This window comes from Lissotriton vulgaris, chromosome 1_1 (assembly GCF_964263255.1).
Source record: "Lissotriton vulgaris chromosome 1_1, aLisVul1.2, whole genome shotgun sequence".
Classification (NCBI taxonomy): Eukaryota; Metazoa; Chordata; class Amphibia; order Caudata; family Salamandridae; genus Lissotriton; species Lissotriton vulgaris.
In genome coordinates, this window is record NC_141685.1 from 1,053,265,507 (window position 1) to 1,053,286,387 (window position 20,881).

At 44.4% G+C, this 20,881-nt stretch overlaps 1 protein-coding gene across 1 annotated transcript in view; it reads left to right on the top strand.

The window, feature by feature from the left end:
* The window catches only part of LOC147748524 (E3 ubiquitin-protein ligase TRIM39-like), a 718,477-nt gene that overhangs the window by 12,400 nt on the left and 685,196 nt on the right, over window positions 1-20,881 (top strand). The window contains exon 2 of the mRNA XM_086936451.1: window positions 12,112-12,572. Coding sequence (XP_086792577.1) covers window positions 12,183-12,572 — 390 coding nt within the window. The 5' untranslated portion in view covers window positions 12,112-12,182. The remainder of the gene's footprint in view (window positions 1-12,111; window positions 12,573-20,881) is intronic.

Consider the following 20,881-nt stretch of genomic DNA (forward strand, 5'->3'; position numbering starts at 1 on the left):
TACCATACCCAATTGTGCCGGTCCCACGGGAGCAGTCTGCGGGGCACCTTAGGGAACCTCCTAGGGTCGCATTACTAGAGTAGGACCATTTGGCCTGGCCGCTTACTGACCTACAAGATGAGGTTGTAATTTACATTATTTAATTTCTCACTGTGTAGTACAGAACACTTAGGTCCTGAAGAATTGCCATGACGGCAAGAAACCTGTTGACCTGACCTGAGGGTTGTAGATATTTTGCTGTGAATCTTCTCGGTATATATCTCCCTTCCCACCCCTTTTTAATCAAGGGAGTCAACCACGTTAATAAAGTGCATTGTGGACTTACCCACCTTTTTAAATCCACCTTCACTTCACGACTACACTTTCCTCTGCCCTCTCACACGCATGCACCGTATGACTGGAACAAAAGATCTCCGATAAAGAGCCCCGTTTCGGGAGCCCGTCAGACATTGCAGTGCCAGTCTGACGAGGAGCAGAACCCATATGATGAAGCATGACACCTAGTTTACTGGGTGTGTGAGGGTTATAGTTCCAAAAAGGGAATTTCCCCCCCTTTTTCTGTCCTCTACGCTACACACCTACTGTTTTTCACATTTTCTTCCGGGGAACTTTGTACCCTTCTTGTGTCAATAAATACCTCGATGTCTGGAGACCTTCTTAGTTCGATATACAATTGCGCTTGTATACCTATGGTGTATATTCGCTGTAGTGGACGCTCATTGTGAAAGATTGCAAATGTTTCTTTTTTGATGTTTTATGCATGAAAATATTAAATACATAAAAAAAGAAATGGGGGTTAAGCTAGTAGTGACCCTTGTCCATTTTATGCAGTCTGGGAGAAAAGTTGTAAGGACTCTTTCCACACCACTTGAGGCTTGAGCCTTTAAGCCGTATACCTGTGCTGAATAGTCTTACATTTGGTTTTCTACTGTTGAATTAATACATGCTCATTACATTTGCATTTGCAGTTAAATAAAGGTAGTATATTGTCGAAACAACTCAAGTTGGTGTCTGTTAAACGCAGGGCAAAGAGTGATGGTAGGTACTGAATCAAAAATAATTTTCAAAGATTGCTGCAAATCCAGTAGTAAATTGAAAAACAACCAGGAATACCATTGTGATAATATGACTTGGTAACAATATGTTTCATCCACTGAAGCTGTTCAGATAAAATGCTGAGGTGCACACCCATTTATTGTCATATAATACAATTTATGGGCACTTTAGGTTTGAAACCTAGCACTGCCAACACCCCTGGTAAACTACAATTGGCTATGTATCGGTGGCATTACTTTTGGTATACTGAAGAATTTTGTATTACTAGAATGCCAGCTGCAATGTAGGCGTGCCTCCACAGACACCCACCATAGCTAAAGTGGAACTTATGACATGACTATTGTCATACCATCATGGCTATTACATGACTGATGTGTGGTGGCAGCTAATTGATTGTCATGCTGTATAGGTCTTCTGTCTACACCAAGCTGGGGACACTTCCTGCTGCTTCAGGTCCAGGTACCCTCATTGCTCCCTAAGCATAGGTGTGTGTAGTGGGAGTCCTACTATATATGTGTGTAGCACCAGGCTTTTCAGGTGACCAATTTCCCCTTCTTGGGTGCTCCCTATGTTTTCTCCCTCCTCCCTTTACCACTGCACGAAACATCATATGCCAGGTAATGTGTGTTTGGTTCTAAATTCAAATAAGCGGGTCGATTTCTGTGTGTTTGTCCCCCTTGATCATGCTTGGCTCAGCTGGTCAGCCTGTGGTCTGAAAGAAGGTGCCCCTGAATTAGTGCGGCCAAGGACATGGCATCTATCAAATCTTTCCATAGGGAATGTTAGACGGGGACCCGGAGGGTCGGCTGAGTACAGGGGGAGAGGCCTCCGGTGAGGGCCTTCTCCGGTAATCGTACAGACAGGTAACTTCCCCCCCACAGATAGACACCACACAGAGATGAGTTCTGCACACTTTTATATATATCTTTAGGCAAGGTGATGAGCGGTACAGCAGGACCAGGATACGAGGATCCCGTCAATTCTAGTCTCTTTGGGGAAAAGGGTAGCGGGACAGTCTGAGTACCGGTCTGGTACAGAAGCTGCAGAGGTGGAGCTCACAATCCTCGAGCTGGAGGGTTCGCAAGGAGGGGCCGCGGCAGCGCCAGCGGGCCTTGAAGATGGTTCACGACGAGGAGGGCCGCGGCAGCGCCAGCAGGCCTTGAAGATGGTTCACGACGAGGAGGGCCGCGGCAGCGCCAGCAGGCCTTGAAAGGTGGTTCACGAAGAGGCGCCGCAGCAGCGCCAGCGCCAGCAGGCTTCCAAGGATGAGTTCGTCTCGGTGTCTCTCGACTCCAGGATACAACTGCCCTCCTGCTCTGGAGCTGCCCCAGTTATAGGTCTGGCGCCCTTTGATGTCCGGACCCTCGCACTTGGGGGTCGGGAGGTCCGGGATGAGGGAGTCCAGACACCCAGCAGGGGGGTGGAGCCAGCGCCCGGGGAGGCTGGGGGCGATCGACACCTGGCGGAGGGGAGCCATCGACACTCCTTCTCCCATTGACCTGCCAAGTGGTCTCTTCACCCCCTGGGCGGATGGTGGTGCCTCGATGTCGAGGCCTGGCTGGGCCCGAGGCCGAGGTCCAGTCGTGTAGTGTCCAAAATGGCGGTTGGGCCGGAGACAGGGGTTCTGGAAGGGACCCGGGCCAGCCGATACGGTGGTGTTCAGGAGCCCTGGTTCCGTCGGGGAAGGGCCGGGGGTTGCCCCGGCGGGTTGCAGGGGTGGTTCTTGTCCGGGGAACAGGAGGAGCAGGGGTCCGTGACCCGCCATGCGGGGAGGGGACGGGTCGGCCACGAGGCCTGTCCAACAGGGAAGATGGGAAACTTACCTAAAGCACCCCCCCCCAAAAATCCTGTGTCAAACTCTGTCCAGGATAACGACGCCCAGTCTGCCATTGGTTGGATCCTGTAGGATGACTGCCTTCTTCACGGCACCAGAGTCATTATGAGATGCTGATTTCCATGGAACTGCATTATAAATTTTGGAAGAACTACTTGCTTGCAATTGTCTTATTTAAAATATGAATGGTGGGTTTAAATATTAGTGGATATTTCGTTTGAAATCAACTCCAGCTGTTTGTGGCTGTAAGTTGGCCCTGTGCTGTAGATCATATAGTCTACTTTTAACTTCAAGGAAATCTGGGCACAAACTAGAACTGAAGCAGTAATTGTATTTTATTTATTTATTTATTTAAAGTTTTATATAGTGCTGGCTAGACCCGGAGGTATCGGAGCGCTTTACATGAGGATCAGATCATAGTTACAGGTTACATCGTTACAAAGGTTACACAGTTCTTAGAGCATGGCAACATAGTTACTTGTAAGGTAGAGATAAACAATAAGCACAAATATGTAAGGGTAAACAGCAGGCAAGGTGAGAGATTCAGGGGAGGGGGGGTTGGAGCAGGGGAAGTTGACAGGTAATGAAGGTGGGAAAGAGGAGGGGCGGGTGAGAGACACAGCATGGGAAGAGGGAGGGGAAGGGTGACTGGGACACAAACCGGTAGACGAGTCAAGGCAACGTCCAAAGTCCAGCAAGCTGTGATCCCTGGGGTTGTGGTATCACTTCCCTATCTCTGTTGCGAGAGGCTCCCTTTACGCAGTGGACTCTCTCAGAGGGGTCTCTGAGACTCAAAGGCCTACACACTGGATCCTTCCCCAAAAAGGGGAGAGAGAGTGCTTTGGCAAGGGGTGCCATACCATACCCAAGTGTGAGTGGGTCCCTTGGCGCAGTGGACTCACTCAGCGGGTTCGCTGAGACTCCAGAGTATAAATATTGGATCATTCCCCCAACAAGGGGAGGAGGAGTGCTTAGACAAAGGGCACAAAGGACTGGGGGTAGGCTGAGTAGCAGGCAGGGGGAGAGATTCAGGGGAGAGAGGATAGTAGCTAGGGAAGAGACAATAAGGAGAGACGAAAAGAAGTCTGCCTAAAGAACGTCTGGGTAGGTGACGACCAAGGAGGGAATCCACGGCCCATCTCCCCTATAGCTAAACCAAGTAGCTCCATCGGGTATCAGACAAAATAGTTCAGTCTCAATACATTGAGAGAGGAGGGTAGGAGAGACATAAATAGAGGGAGGATGCAGGAGGAGACGACAGGGGTGACGAAAGGAAGCGCAACTATGTATGTTTGTGTATGTATGTTTGCAGTATGTTTGTGTGCCTCCAAGACGGAGGCACACAAACATACTGTTGCTTTAAGCTAAGGAGGAGGAGACATTGTCTTGTGAGCTGGGAACCCACCTTAATTCACTTTGCGTTGTGGAGGCCAAACTGTATTGAGGGCTGATATGAAACTGAAGCCTACAGAATGAAGAGCCTTCTTGAGACCAGTCTACTAATATCTGGCAAACCTAACATCAAGATATAAAAACACTTCACGATTTTGTTTATCGCTGTGGCGTCTATAAGCAAGAGCCTGTGCGTGGAGTTGTCCGTATGATGAGCACCAGGACCTCTGGTGTGAAATCCTACTGTTTGTGGCGTTGAATGAGCTGCTCATGTTGTTCCCAGGACAGTGGTGCATGGCCTTCCATTGTCAGCCTCTTCCCTGCTTTGACTATTTCCATGTGCATGTGGGCCAACAAGATGCCCACTTGTCAACTGTGCTGTGTCTCCAAGAGGATTTAAAACCCCTTGAACATTTGGTGCCAACAGTCTCCCCATGGTGTCCTCAGACTGCCTAGATTATTTTGCTCAACCTGATGTAGCAGTCAGCCCTTTTTATACCTGTGGCACTGACAATGCTGCAGTCAGATAATTACATAAGTTCAGCATCCTCCTCGCCTGATTACCTGAATACTATCTGTTAGGTACTATGGTAACCCATATCTGGTAGACTCCTTCTTAAGGAATTCTAGAACTACTGTGGTATTCACTTTACTTGCACACTTGCTGGAAATCCATGTGGTGTAATCTACCAGCAACAGAACATCTCTCTGCAAATGGTAACAAATCAAATGGTCCCATGATGTAGAAGCGTGGCTCAATGGTTAGAGCGGCAGACCCTGATGCAGAGGTCTGGCCCGGGAGCAGGGTTCAATTCCCGCCTCGGCAGCTCTTGGACTCCATTTCCCCGGACCTGATAATTCTCGCCTCAGTGCCTAGTCGAATCATGGGTCCCACTCTATGACTCTGGGCAATAGCTTGCTTAATCTCCACAACGGCCCCAGCACTGCTTGGATGCCCGGCTTCACCTTGGGGGTGCCCAGGAGTTGACATCTCACAGGAAAGCCAGGAAGGGTTCCACAGCGGTATGAATACAGCTCTACGAGACCTCTTGGTAGAAGGTGCTATATAAATACAGACTTGTAAGATTTACAGGAGTGTAACCCATATACCAATTTAGGACTGGGTAGGTCAGGTTCAGTAAAGAAACAATGTCCTGAGAGGTGAGGATATGTAGACTATTAAAACATGCATGCACATAGCATTAATTGTACAGAAAGAAGGAGAATACTCCTTGGTATGACAAAAGATAGTTAATCCTCTTTATATTGTAACATTAGTTTCATGGTCGGATGATCTACAATTAGAAACAGCACTGCATAAATTGAATTGATGACAACCATATAAAACTTGGTGCATAAAAGTGTTCAAAGTGAAGGTAGTGACGCAAGTGCAAGTGAACAGCATGGCCGGCGCACTGTGAATAAGGTGCAGATAATTTACAGTGAGTGGCTCAAGGGCGCATGTGACAACGTGATATCACAGTAGGCAAAAGTTCTTTCAATTAAACGTGGAGCCACAAAGGAAGAGTGCGCCTGTTATTTAGGCTGTTAGGTCGACGGCGTTTCGATCCACATTAGTTTGGATCGTCATCAGGACTTGGTTGTCTGAGTTGGGGCGTGCTGTAAGGAAAGGAAGAGAGGTTCAGGGGTGGGGTTCCGGAAGTTGGAGAGTAAAGACATGTAAAGGGAGGCTGTAAAGTACCTTGGATCGATTCCGGTAGCGTGAATCGTCTATTTAGCAAGCCTCCACGAATAGGAGGGGCAGTCTATGGCAACTTGTGCAGGCCCAGTCATGGATCGTCTGCGGTTTGCATGAGGGCACTGGGGAGACAAGGAAGGTTCAGAAAAGCACTGTTTAGATGGAGTGAACTAAACTGTCGTGCTTTGCATGTGTGGGTCAAGTTTACTGATATCAGCATGATACCAATTGAGGGTTATACTGTTAGGCAGTAATTAGGGGGCTAGAGGACCTAATTACCACGTACCTTGAGTAATCTGTGCTTCGATTGGCCGGGATAAGTCCACCAGGCAGGCCGATTGTTTCTGGGTGCGGTTCCATCCTAGAACCACTGGGAAAATACATAGACTCCATAATAAAATCATTTGTCCCTGAGACCGATACCTATATCCGCGATACAATGGACCTGATCAACACAATTGAGGATTTACCATTTGATACCACCACTCAAGTCATGGCAGGGCTTGACATTGAATCCCTCTATACAAATGTACCCACAATGAAGGTCTACAAGTGATCCACACCCTCCTTCTCTCTAGACCTCAACCCACGCGGATCCCCACAGATTTCATCATGAATCTCCTCCGGATAGCACTGAAAAACAATTATTTCCTTTACCGAGACACCTACTACCTACAAGTGAAAGGCGTTTCAATGGGCGCTTGCTTCGCCCCGAACTTTGCAGTTTTGTTTGTGCATTATCTAGAGAAGACCGTGATCTTATCACCCATTAATCCTTTTTTCCAGAACATCAACCTCTGGCGCAGGTATATAGACGACATGGTATTACTGTGGAATGGCACGGCTGACACACTAAACCCCTTCATTCACTGGCTTAACCACTCACAAGAACATCTGAAATTTACAAGTGACTGCAAACAGAATGACTTGCCATTTTTAGATGTTACCATCCATGCAGAAGAAGGGCTTCTGGGCACAACCCTATACCGCAAACCGACCGAAAAGAACGCCCTGCTGCTATACTCCAGCTACCATCCCCGCGGTCTACGTGATGGACTACCGTATGGCCAATTCCTCCGGATCCGCCGGAATTGTAAATGGAAAAAAGACTATTTCAGGGAGGCCGACATCCTCATCACAAAATTGATACATCGTGAATATCCTAAACGATTGGTCACCAAAGCAAAGAAAAGAGCGTGGTACTGTCACAGAGAACATCTCCTCACAGAGAACATCTCCTCACCACCCAATCTTGGAAATCTATGACCAGGATCCCTTTCGTTTCAAAATTCAGTCCTCACCGCAACAAAATCAATAAAATCATCAGAAAAAATTGGCCTTTACTACGCTCACATGAACAATTCAAAGAAGCCCCTTTATTCTCCTACCAACGCGGCAACAAAACAATTTTGCTAATCATCTGATACATGGCCACAAACCAACCATGAAAGAAATACCATCACAGCTGCCTGGGGCCTTGATCCGATAGTGGGAAACTACAGGTGCCAAAATTGCAGTGTATGCAACCTGACCACAAATACCAAAGAATTTGCAGTCAATGGTCGCTCACATAAACTGACTAAACACACGAACTGCAGATCACAAAACGTGATCTATGCGATCAAGTGTCCATGCGACCTAATCTACATTGGACAGACGACACAAATGATTAAGCAAAGCATCATCCAGCATAAGAGCCGGATCAATTGCAAAACATTGACAGCACCCTTGGTATCACACTTCCTGCAACATGGTCACCTGGACACTGACATTCATTGGCAAGTGATAGAGAAACCCACACTGCCTACTCGAGGAGAAATTCTCCTAAACAAGGCTGAATGCAAATGGATGACCATTTGAGACTCTATCAATCCTGTCTCAATACAATTGACGAATGGAATGGTACTGTTACCACATGATTCATCAAACGGTCCACAGACAATCTGTACCCATATCTTACATGCTAACCCCCACATACACTGAATAGACTGATAGACCAACCCAACCTCCAGACCACTTCCGGTCTACATCCACATCCTTTGTGCACTTGTCAAACCTTGCCTTTCCCAATACGTGACCACACCTCTATACCAAATGTATAACATGTTTCTCAGCGGCACACACCAGATCTGCCAATAGGCTACTGCACAAGTGACCTAATGCTGATAATTAGCCTTTTGTTGTAACATGTGGAAAATGTGGTGTATAATACTGTAGAAAATTTCTGAGTTTTTCTGTCCAACTAACCAAGTGCACTACATCGATTACCCCGTAAATAGACATGGGCTGTAACAAAAAGATGCCTCTAGGCATGTGGTAAGACATTATGGCTTTTTTAATGCGGTGGTAATAACTGTGGTAATACGTTATGATTTGTTTAATGCTCAAATTTCCTTTAATATCAACTTCTCCCTCCTCCCGCCCGAGGACGCGTCACTATGGTAATGCTCCACTCACGGCTCCCGAAACGTCACTAGAGCTACACCCCTGACACTCCCCTTCGTGTTAGCTAACAACCGCTGATGCTCCTTGGCACGCCCAGTTCCCGCCCCCCTCCCTTACCGATCTAACTCCGCCCAGACGCGGAAGTAAAAACAAGCAATCCTCGCCGTTACCGCTTTTCCAACGCTCGCCTTCACTGGAGCACCAGCAGGCCGATTTATTCAGGTATTAGCCCCGTCACCCGACAAATACCACTCATTACCCCCATGCTCCCTGACCACAACTATGAGCCGATAATGATCGCCCCCCTTTTACTTTTCCACTGCCAACGTGCTGGAACACGGCGGACTTATCCCGGCCGATCGAGGCACAGCTTACTCAAGGTACGTGGTAATTAGGTCCCCTAGCCCCCTAATTACTGCCTAACAGTATAGCCCTCAATTGGTATCATGCTGATATCCGTAAACTTGACCCACACAAGCAAAGCACGACAGTTTAGTTCACTCCATCTAAACAGTCCTTTTCTGAACCTTCCTTGACTCCCCAGTGCCCTCATGCAAACCGCAGACGATCCTTGACTGGGCCTGCACAAGTTGCCATAGACTGCCCCTCCTATTCGTGGAGACTTGCTAAATAGACGATTCACGCTACCGGAATCGATCCAAGGTACTTTACAGCCTCCCTTTACATGTCTTTTCTCTCCAACTCCGGGAACCCCACCCCTGAACCTCTCTTCCTTTCCTTACAGCACGCCCCAACTCAGACAACCAAGTCCTGATGACGATCCAAACTAATGTGGATCGAAACGCCGTGGACCTAACAGCCTAAATAACAGGCGCACTCTTCCTTTGTGGCTCTACATTTAATTGAAAGAACTTTTGCCTACTGTGATATCACGTTGTCACATGCGCCCTTGAGCCACTCACTGTAAATTATCTGCACCTTATTCACAGTGCGCCGTCCACGCTGTTCACTTGCACTTGCGTCACTGCCTTCACTTTGAACACTTTTATGCACCAAGTTTTATATGGTTGTCATCAATTCAATTTATGCAGTGCCGTTTCTAACTGTATATCATCCGACCATGAAACTAATGTTATAATATAAAGATGATTAACTATTTTTTTGTCATACCAACAAGTATTCTCCTTCTTTCTGTACAAGTAATGCTATGTGCATGCATGTTTTAATTGTCTACATATCCTCACCTCTCGGGACATTGTTTCTTTACTGCATATAAATACAAACGCACACATGCAGACGTCTAACGTTACCAAAGTATCCTTGGCTATTACTACAGGTGACAAAGGAGCACAGCAGATGTTTTGTCATAAGTGGCACATATTAAAAAATCCTTGTCCAACTCTCTTGCTTGATGGTCGATACTTTTTTCTTTCGCTGTCCTTGGTAAGATTCCTCCCAAGATGCACTTCATTAGCCAGTTTAATCCGTTTTATCCTACTTTTTCTGAGCTCTCCATTACAAAACATCAGCTGTTCCCTCAAATTCCAAAAGGACGTAGCTTGTTGCTCCAGTTCCTTGATTGGGTCAACTATGCACTACAAACCCTTTTGATAACCGAAAGAGCACATCTATCATTAGACCTTTCCGATTCTTCTTTATGATTTGAATCTATTTTACTGAGTTTTCTGACATTATCCAACGCACAAAGCAGACATGACTCATGTCGCACATCAAGACGCTCTCTACTTGCAGACCAGTAGATGCCCCGCCTTATTGCTCCCTGTTTAGCAGTGTTTTAGCCGCAGTAGTGTCAGTTCTTCCTTGTCCGTATCTAGTGTCTTGCTAATGTAAGGTGCCATATGCGTTTGGACGCAGTTTGTTTATAGGCTTTCTCTAGGTCTGCAACCTTCACCCTCTAGGTCCAGTTTCTTATCAAGTCTGTCTTTTGAATTGTGCCACTTGCGAGAGAAATTCTCCTCAGATAACTGCTTTCAATGTTTCCCACAGTGTCCGGATGGTCATGTCAGGGGTTTTGTTTATGTTGAGAAAGTCTACTATGATCAGTTTGATAGTATCTATCGCTGACTCATGTTTCAGTCGATTGCCATTAAGTCCCCATGTTTGTGTAGGTGTGTTTATGGGTGCCACCCATAATAAGATGGTGATAGGCTAGTGATTGGAAAGGGCAAATGTCTCAATGTTCGCTTATATGGTTTGTGTGGAGATGTGTGGTTCTCGGGAAGTAATCCAGCCTAGCATAGGTCTAATGGGAGGCTGAGAAGGTGGCTTAGTCAGCAACTGATGGCCCAATGAGTGTTATCGAGCTGGATGTCCACCTGTACCAGCCCAGGGAGGATATGGTGGAAGAGCCGTTTTGCTTAGTCCTCGAAGGCAGACGCTTCTATATTGCTGAGAACCACCCTTATTCGAATATTAGATCTGCAGAATCTGTTTTCCAGATCATCTAAGTGTCTATTCTAGTTGTACAGTTTGAGCACCTCCTCTTTGAGCAATACAATTTCCTCTTCTAGCGTACAGATCCGCTGACACAAGTCCCCCAACTCATGTTTCACCTCCTTTAGGTCCTGAAAGAAGTCCTCCCGCTCAGCGGCCATGTCCTTGCATAGCTTGCTGAACAAGTCTTCCATAAAGATGCAGGTAAATGGTGCCTCAATCAACCAGTGTGATGGCTTATCAAACCTAATTTGGCCTGTTTTGTGTGAAATTCTTGAACCCAAGTTGGAAGCTCATCAAGTGTTCTTCAGCTTTTAACCAATCAAATGCTCAATTAGACTTAAACATAAAGCAAACTAGTTATCTATAAACTTGCTCCTGCTCCAATGACGCTTTGTGGGTCAGAGAGAGGGGTGAATCTGCAAGAAGGTTCACTATTGGAAATGGAGTTAGGTTAATATACACTTTAATTACTTGCCAAATTCTATGAAATTCTTTTTTCGCTGTATTGAATGTGGGGTACTCATTTCACTCTAAAAAGAGTTTTCCCAAGCAAACCCAGAAAGGACCGGGAAATATCGCAATCAAACAAAGAAATTCCTTTCTAAGTGTTCTAACTCATATACTCACATTACTTTTCAAAAACCATTTGTTTAGACCAATTTCAAACTATACAAAGCCCTATACAAACATTATAATCAAAAACTAATCGTGTATGTATCTAAATACTTTTTATTAAAAGAAGTTCAGAAATAGATGCATATTTGTTAACAATCCATTAAAATCAATTCCACATATTCTTCACAATAACATGAATTTCATAGTATATCAATACATATCTCACAATACATCTCAATAAAACATTTTTTATATACACATAAAAAAGATATTAGATACATACACGATTATGTTTTGATTATAATGTTTGTATAGGGCTTTGTATAGTTGAAATTGGTCTAAACAATGGTTTTTGAAAAGTAGTGTAATCCTTTCAGTCATATGGGTGGGAAGTTTATTTGGGGAAAATATAACACCAGTAATTTGAGACTTGCATAGTACCACATCCTTCTCCACCACTTAACATTGCTGGACACCAAAAGCTGACTTGTTTCAGAGTGGGACAAAATGCATGCTGTAATATATTTTGTGCAGATCTTTTAAGAGAACTTAATGTGTAGGCTGCCAAAAATGAATTTAGATATGGTTATCTTGGTAGTAATACTATCTTTAAAGCACTCATTGATAAGCCACTTTCTCCCTCTCTCCTCAGTGTCTTACATCTGGAGGCTGTAAAAATAGCATCAAGAAGGTCAACGGTCATCATACTCCATTTTTGGGGTCATGGCAGAAGCAAATGGGTTTCTTGATCTAGTGAAATTTTCCACTTGTTCTATATGTGATGAACCTATCGAGTATCCAGTGGCACTAGATTGTGGACACCACTTGTGCACCAGCTGCATCCGTCAGTTCTGGGAGAGAAGAGGGGATAATTTCACTTGCCCCGAATGTGGACTAATATGTCAAGACAGAGAGCTCTTAAACAACTGCCTACTCCAAGGCCCTGGGGGAAAGTTAAAGCAGGAGGAGCCAAATATTTGTACAAAACATGAGCAGCCACTACAGATGTTCTGTGAGGATGATCAAGAATTGATCTGTTCGGTGTGTTGGACTTCCACAGACCATCAAATGCACAGTGTGAGTAAGATGGAACAGGCAGGCCTACATTACAAGGTATGTACTTGGGTATGGGATTACGATTTTTGCACTGTTTGTCACTTTGAAACTAAGAGTACAAGGCATGTGTGGTCAATGGATCTAACACTTAACTAGTTAATTTTGAATGCCTTCTTTGCAAACCCATTGGAAAACTGAGCATCCATTTTTAGGTCTCGGCCTAGAGACGCGCGAAGCGCGTTCTCGGCAGAGAACTATTGTAATCATGTCAGCCGCCAAAACCGACAAAAGGAGACAAGAGCTGGGCACGCGCCCAGCAATCCTAATGGGAGAGGGAGCGACAAGTGCTGGCCACGCACGGATTCAGTCGCGCGCACGCTCCCGGTGCCAGCGTCCCCGCCGCGCGCTGATCGCTGCTCTCTTCCTGGCCGGCATTGAGAAGTTTTGCAACGCAGTGAGGGCACTGAGAGGTAGGTGCTTGTTCAGAATGTTAAGTCCTCTAATTGCATGGACTTGTGGGAGTGTTTGCAGTGTAAAGGACCGGATTGGCGGGAGCAAAGAATGATGTCAGATGTGCTTTGAAGGATTCTGCGAATGTACACAGAACATTCAGTACAGTCTGCTCTCTGAGCGTGCACGTTACTGATCGCCTATTCTTTATTGGACACCAGCGTGCGCCATGTGTTTGTTTTTTTTTTTTTTTTTTTTTTTAATTCAACCCACCAAGATAAACGTGTCTTCTCTCTTCTAGAAAAGAGTGTTAACCGTGACCAGTGTAAAATTAGTCGGTAGCCTTGCCTGCTTTCTAAATCTTTCATCACCTTCCCGGCACAGACTCTTGTTGCAGTTTTTATATATCGCGAACTCGACCCGAAGGTGTTGGAGCGCTTTCCATGAGCACCAGTTGCATTACAGACTGACACATTGATTTCTAGGCACCTGGAGAGTAATTGATTTGCCCGGGATCCCAGGCTGTTTGAGACTCCCACCAGACTCGAACCTGGTTTCCCAGCTTCAAACTCAGCCGCTCTAGCCGTTACAAATCGATGTTTTCAGGTGTGTTAGTCAAAGTAAAAAAAATCACGACTACAACTCCCAGAAACGCTTGACACTTTTCCCACTTAGTTGTAAAAATTATTTGTATGACAGGAAGACATCCTTCCAGCAAGCAGGGGGCTCTCTCCTTTCCTGTTCTTGTGTCTCGCATGCTACCGGTCTTGCGCATGCGCTGTCCGTCTGAGTGATGCTTGTTTAGATTTATGATGACCCAATCTTTTAGTATCCACTTATTATTAATGGGTTTATATTTAAAGATTAATGTTTACATAATCTCTTTTGTTTTGGTACATACATGTATATATTGCAGTGGCGACTGGTCATTTATGTCTGTCCATGCTGTACTCAGAGACTTTTTCGTCTGTTCTTCTTCGGTCATTTGTTCTGCTTATACGTTTATGCATCATCAGTGCATTTTGTTCCTGCGCTAACACCGCCTCACGTCCCACAATGTTTATCTCCAGCCCCTCTGTCACGTTCCCTGGTTTATACCCCCCTCTGCCCCTGCCTCCTGTCTCTCCCTATGCTCTGCTCCTCTCCCTCTGCAGCCCAGCCCGGCTCCCCACCTCCTGCAGCGCCTTCCTCCTGCCTCCCCCTCCCCTTCCCCTTCCTGCTTCTTTAAGACTCTGGCCAGCTCAGAAATGCCACCTCCCCTCTGGCTCCTGCTGCCCCGTGCGGCGGACTGGTCGCCAGGAGATGCTCCTAAAGGCTTCAGTGCGCCCCCTCCTCTACCAACCACTCTCCTCAGCCCCTGTGCACTCACTTCCCATGTGTTAGGGGTGGGGGTGCGGGAGGAGGCGACATTCATTGATAATAGGAGTACTGCAATCTGGAATTACTGTGGGGCAGGAAGTGAAAACTCCCACCTCACCAACTTAAAAAAACTTTATGGTTCACATGCGACATGTGAGGTGCCTAGAAACCTAGTGCCAACATGAGGTGTGCCCCCAAGTGTGCAGCCCCCACGACCTTCATGAAGTATGCTTGTTCTGATATGCATGTGGCTTAGAAGAAATCTCAGCACAGCATGCTTGTTTATAAATTGGATAGCACCAAGAAGCTATGATTATTCACTATGGTTCTACGCCCTCCACCAACTAATGTCCCTTTTACCGAACGGCTGTTATGGAAACCCACACTCTCCAACCCAACCCATGTACATTTATTTCCTTAAATGGCTTTCCACTGCTCTCAGTTTAGCCAAAGTTAATATATTACTATTTTTTAGGGCAAATGTTATTCCAACGATTCATTCTTGGCTTGAGGATATGTTCGAAGTGGCTAGATTTGAAAAATGATTTATAAATTAAACAACAGTTTACATCATTTTAATCATATTTTAGGCCTCTTTTTAGATTTATGATGACCCAATCTTTTAGTATCCAAGCAGAAAGGCTCACCTCCTTGCCAGTGCCTCCCTAGGTTACCTGTATGTGCATGTATGGGGCAGCCTGCTTGATTTTCCATTTAGGGCGGCAGCATTCAGGTCGGTGCCATATTCCAGAGCGCCAAGCCCACCTATGGGTGTCTAAGGAGGGGCAGCAATACATCCTACTTACATGTAACATGCATACATCAACGTAACATAATATACATTGACTTTAATCAAGTGAGTTGTACTATGAAATCAAGAGCAGTGCTGCATACAGTGTCTATATTCGAACTGTAGAGCGCCTAGAAGCCTTAGGAATACATGTTTTATGCCTGAAATGTATAGCGCTTAGAAAAGCTATCTATAAACAAGGCTATGAAGTCTTATAAGTACATTACTAAGTAACTTAGAACTCTTGTGAATACATTGTCTCTGCCCGAGATGTATGACGTTCTAACGTCCATCAAAACAGAATGTCTTTAGATGAGGTATATAGTTTATAGAGGCACTAAGAATATTCAATGCTTGTACCTGGGTGGTGCAGGGTTTGGAAACCTTATGAATATATTGTATTCGTATCCAAGCTGTAAAACACATACTAACCTTATGAATACCCAAAATGTATAGCGCTTGGAAACCTCGTCAACGTATTTCCAGTGCAAGAAGCGTAGATGAATTAGATGCATTATCAATATATCATCTATACTTGAAACGTATATGGTTTAAAAGACTTAATGAACGTATTATGTTTAGACCTCACAGAAATAGTGCCTAGAAGCCTAATAAATGCATAATATTTATACTTGATGTCCCAGTACCAAATGCGTATAGCGTTTAGAAACGTAATGAATAATATGTTAGATCTACCCTGAGCTGTAAAGCACATGGTGCTATATGAATACAGTACATAGAAATCAAAGTGTCTATTTCTGCTGTGTATATATACTGCCTAGAAAGTTGCGAAAACTCTGTGGCTTAATTTAAGGTATGTAGTGCTCAGAACCCTAAAAATACAGAATGTCTGCACTTGAGTTTTACAACGCTTAGAAGCTAGGTGAATACATTACGCTTAACAGAACTCGGTGTCGCTGTTTTGCAACTCCTAAGAGGTAAATAATATGTTTATTCCTAAGTCCAAATAATAAAGTGTCCAATCAGGTGACACTGGACGAGTGAACAGTTGACACTGCGAGGCTGAAGTTGGAATTGTGACTTTGAGATCATAGCAGAAGACAGGGGGGGGGGCGATTAACACTCAAAACTATTCTGCCACCTCTGAATAGCATTTATGAAACCATTCCATCTGTACCCAAGATGCGCAGTCCTTGGAATCTTATAAATACATTATATGTATTCCATGTTCATGCGGCATTTAGAGACGTATGATTGTAATACGTCTGCACAAGGGTCACATAGCGCTTAGAAGACTTGCGAATCATTAATCTCTAGAACCTTGCTTAAAGGTCCGAGAAACATATGTGTTTAAATCCAAAAAGTAACATATGAAATTTAACAACCTAGGCAATTTCTTAACGCTCATAAGGTAAGTGACATGAGAGGAATTCTTAGGACATAGGTTCAGTAGCTCAGGTTTTATTGACAAAGTAAATTAAAAACAATAATCAGAAGTTGATTCTCAAATAAAATTAATCCACTATCATCAATACTACTTAATTAACATTACAAAATATAACAACCAAAAATAGTTAAAATTTAAAAAAAAGTGAAATATCTTGTGCCACTTTTTTAAATTTTAACTGTATTTTTAGTTGTTATATTTTGTAATGTTAATTTAATTAGTATTGATGATAGTTGATTAATTGTATTTGAGAATAAACTTCTGATTATTGTTTTTAATTTACTTTGTCAATAAAACCTGAGCTACTGAACCTATGTCCTAAGAATTCCTCTCTCATGTCACTTACCTTATGAGCGTTAAGAATTAATTGCCTAGGTTGTTAAATTTCATATGTTGCTTTATCCCTGACCTAGGAATTACTATATCTATATTCTCAGGGGGTCCTTGATACCTATGAACAATAAATCCAAAAAGTATACAACACTTGAAAACATGTTCATCACATTCTTATGCATACCGAAGAAGTGTAGCGCTTAGAAGCCTTGCGAATAATTATTCTCTGGAACCTAGTTTAAAGGTCCTAGAAACATGTGTTTAAATCCATAAAGTATACAACACTTGAAATCCTGCTCATTACATATTTTGTTCATACCGAAGAAGTGTAGCGCTTATGAGTCTTGTGAACGCCGTACTCCAAGACGTTGAGCGCTATGATCACGTATGAATACCGAACCGAATATACACACCTTTGGAGTATAGAATGTTGGATATCTGACTGGTGAATACATTATCACGATACAGACGTGACTGCATGAGTGAGAGTGACTGCATGAGTGAGAGTGACTGCATGAGTGAGAGTGACTGCATGAGTGAGAGTGACTGCATGAGTGAGAGTGACTGCATGAGTGAGTGACTGCATGAGTGAGAGTGACTGCATGAGTGACTGCAGAGTGGGAGTGACTGCATGAGTGGGAGTGACTGCATGAGTGGGAGTGACTGCATGAGTGGGAGTGACTGCAGAGTGACTGCAGTCACTCTCACTCTGCAGTCACTCTCACTCTGCAGTCACTCTCACTCTGCAGAGTGAGAGTGACTGCATGAGTGACTGCAGAGAGAGAGTGACTGCAGAGAGAGTGACTGCAGAGAGAGAGCGCACACTTTCACCAGGCACACACACCACCAGCCACCTGTGCACGCTTTTACCAGGCACACACACCACCAGCCATCAGTGCACACATCAATTGTTAACACATCCATAATTAACTATTGTAGCAATCGCAGTCTTGTGCATTTTACTTTTAAACATATTCATCTAAAGCGTAGCATGCCACCATTGCTACAATTCCAATCCAACCCACATAATTCCACTACACACCACATGTATACACTCCATAACACATGGCTAAAAGACATTGCCATTTACAATGCCATTAGCTCTAACTCCAATAAATCCGAGACCTATTGCATTTTCAATGCTTGTTCTCTCCTGTAACTGTTACTAGCGCACTGGTACCCAATGTATTAGAGGGCAGCTTATGGCTTGTACATTACACATGGTTAGTATTACCAGGGCTCTCAGTCTCTCAGTACTGCTCATTGTCAGATCTGACTGCCTAACCTGAATAGAAATTAGGCACCGTGTTCCAAGTTGCTGGAACTATAGAATTTGCTGGTCCCCGTGCTAGGGTCACATATTTTTATATAATGGTGTTTTGGTTTAATCACACAAACATTTTGAGGTGTATTAAACTTTATTTGAATTGCAACCATTATTCCTTCCTCTACATTGTTGCTATATGCTGCAGCCAGCAGTGCTGTGCATGCTTAAATTATGTGGGTGTGCGTGTTTTTGGTTTTTAGGGGATGTCCAACATAGATTCAGGAGGGCTAGTACCGTGGCACATTTTCAGGATGTACTCCTCTGATCCAGTTGTGCACTATTAATCATGGGCCTAGGTGGGGCGGCCATATTCTCTTTAAATGGTATGTATTTGCTGTAGGACTTGAAAAAGTTTTCCTTGTAGGTGAAGCACCTTGACATAAGGGTTACTGATGCCTGACACTGTAATTCTTGGCTATAGAGGCTTTGAAAAAGTAACCGAACATAATTTGGGCTCTCTAAGGCCTATCTTTAGCACTACGAGGTTGGTTTGCCATCCCCAAATGTCCTCTCATCAAGGAGAACCTGCAGACTTGCTTTTCTAAGGCTGTATGATTGCCAGCCAGTCCCAGTTACCAGTGACTTTGAATTTTTAATTAAATGCTCCAAAGAGGAGCCCAGTTTTACACTTTTTTTCAAAATTGTAAAATAGGTGCTCACAAAGCCTTTGTGCCTTTGAGAAATGTTTTCTACTTTCGCCTGACTCTTGATACTAGAATGTGCAGTCTGTAGAAAAAGACTGAAAAGCCATGTGAGTTTTTTTTTATCTTTTCAGGGTGAACCACAAAAAATCACTAAATTACCCCTAAAAGTATTTATGCATCATACAAAAAGAGTAAAAACGCAGGAAAATGCCCACACCAATTTAGAAAAATAGAGTAACATTTAATAAACAAAATCTAACCAGTAGAACCGGAGATTTAAAGTTTAAGGTGAAAATTGGCACCAAAAACAAAGTGCCAACCAAGGGTATCTGGGAATGCGAGCCTGGGAAAAAATTTAGATTTAAGGCTGACCGCGATGGAGCACGGTTTAACTACGCTAAGTGGATTGGGCCCGGTCCCCACTTACGTTCTGGCTTTTAATTGTTTGAAGAACAATGCCTGAGGCTGTAAAGTTCATTTGGGCAAGGCAGCCAGCAGTGTCTGAGAAGATACAATGGTCATTGGGTAGCTGTTGGACAAAGTTGCAGTGAAGATTTCTATGTTGGGACTTGGTCTCCATTATGGAAGTCGAAAATGTCAAGTATAGTGAGGCTGTCGCTGACCAGATCTTCAGGAGGCGGGATACCCTTCCATAGGGGAGCCACTGAACAGAATTTGCTGCTGCGGAGAAGAACCCAACTGGAGCTACCGCAAAGTCAGGTGGACCAGCGATGCACCTCCAGTGGATCGTTGAGCAGGTAGGGCCCGGTCTCCTCTCAAATGGTGTGCTGAAGCAGTGTCTTTGAAGTGCAAATAGGGCTGTGCACAGAAAATGCCCCTTCACCCTCCCCCCACCCCCCCCCCCTTGCCAGGGTGACCTATCCTGCCACCACTCATCCCTTCTGTTGTGTAGTTCCTATAAACCTATATAGGATCTGCCACTTTTAGACAACCTAAACTGCATGATTGGTGTCTAAACTGATTCTGGATACCCCCACCGGGTATGTTAGTCTGTATACCAGCTAGCTCATAGTGCCACTGTAAACTCCTCTTACCAAGGAGAGAATAGTTCTTGGCAACTATCGAACATGACACCTCTGTCCCATCAGGGACTGTGGAAACAGTGCAATACTTTTCATTCAGTCACTCGTGCTCACTTTGTCTAAGAGAATAAACTGTGGAAATTTTCAATAAGTATTAATTAAACCAGCGTCGTTCTAGCATAAAAATAGGGGTGCTGAAACAACCATAAGAGTGAAACAGATATAAATGATTATAAGCACCAACCGGGTAAAAGGATGGTATATTCCTACCATAGTGCTAAAACAATGAATACAGGCAGGTATGAAGATACACAACAGTAATAATGTGTACTCCCTGAGTAGATGTACCCAAGTGTACCTAGCATGTAGGTAGGTGTACAGCCAAGAATCCCTCTAGGATAAATTCTCACTCATTACCTGAAGTGAGAGACTGTAGGACCCCGTATTGGTCTTGATGGACACTTCGCGAGGGATGTCGGATCACTGCAAGCTGGAGTTTCTGCGTGTAGGAACCTAAGCGTCTCCCGTCAGTGTCCGCATGGAAGTCCATCCCCTCTCCCTGCCTCAGCAAAGATATGGTGTTTATATACACAAAGTGGTATCCTCCGGGGATCTACCTTGCTGTGTCATGTCGAACTAGGATGACGGAAGGAATTACTATTACTAGGAGGTTACTATGCAGAAGATGGTAGTCCTGTTGTGATTCCAAGAATTCTCATGCAAAATGAATGCGGCTAGTTTTCAGGGAAAACCCACGGCCTGTAAGCAGTACGGCAACTAGGTAAAAGGTCAGTACAAAGAATTGTTGTGTAATGGCAGGGGAAATATAGGTGAAAGGTTTGGTTACCACCTGAGCCTATATTATGGTACCTATATGAAACCTAATACTCTATTGTGTGATTGTCTGGGAGGAATACACAAAGACCAACTGCCACCTCCACCTAGTTATGTGACCCAGGAATAGGCTGCAGGCACCAAATGGTTATTGGAGGAAAATGCCAATTTTATAAAA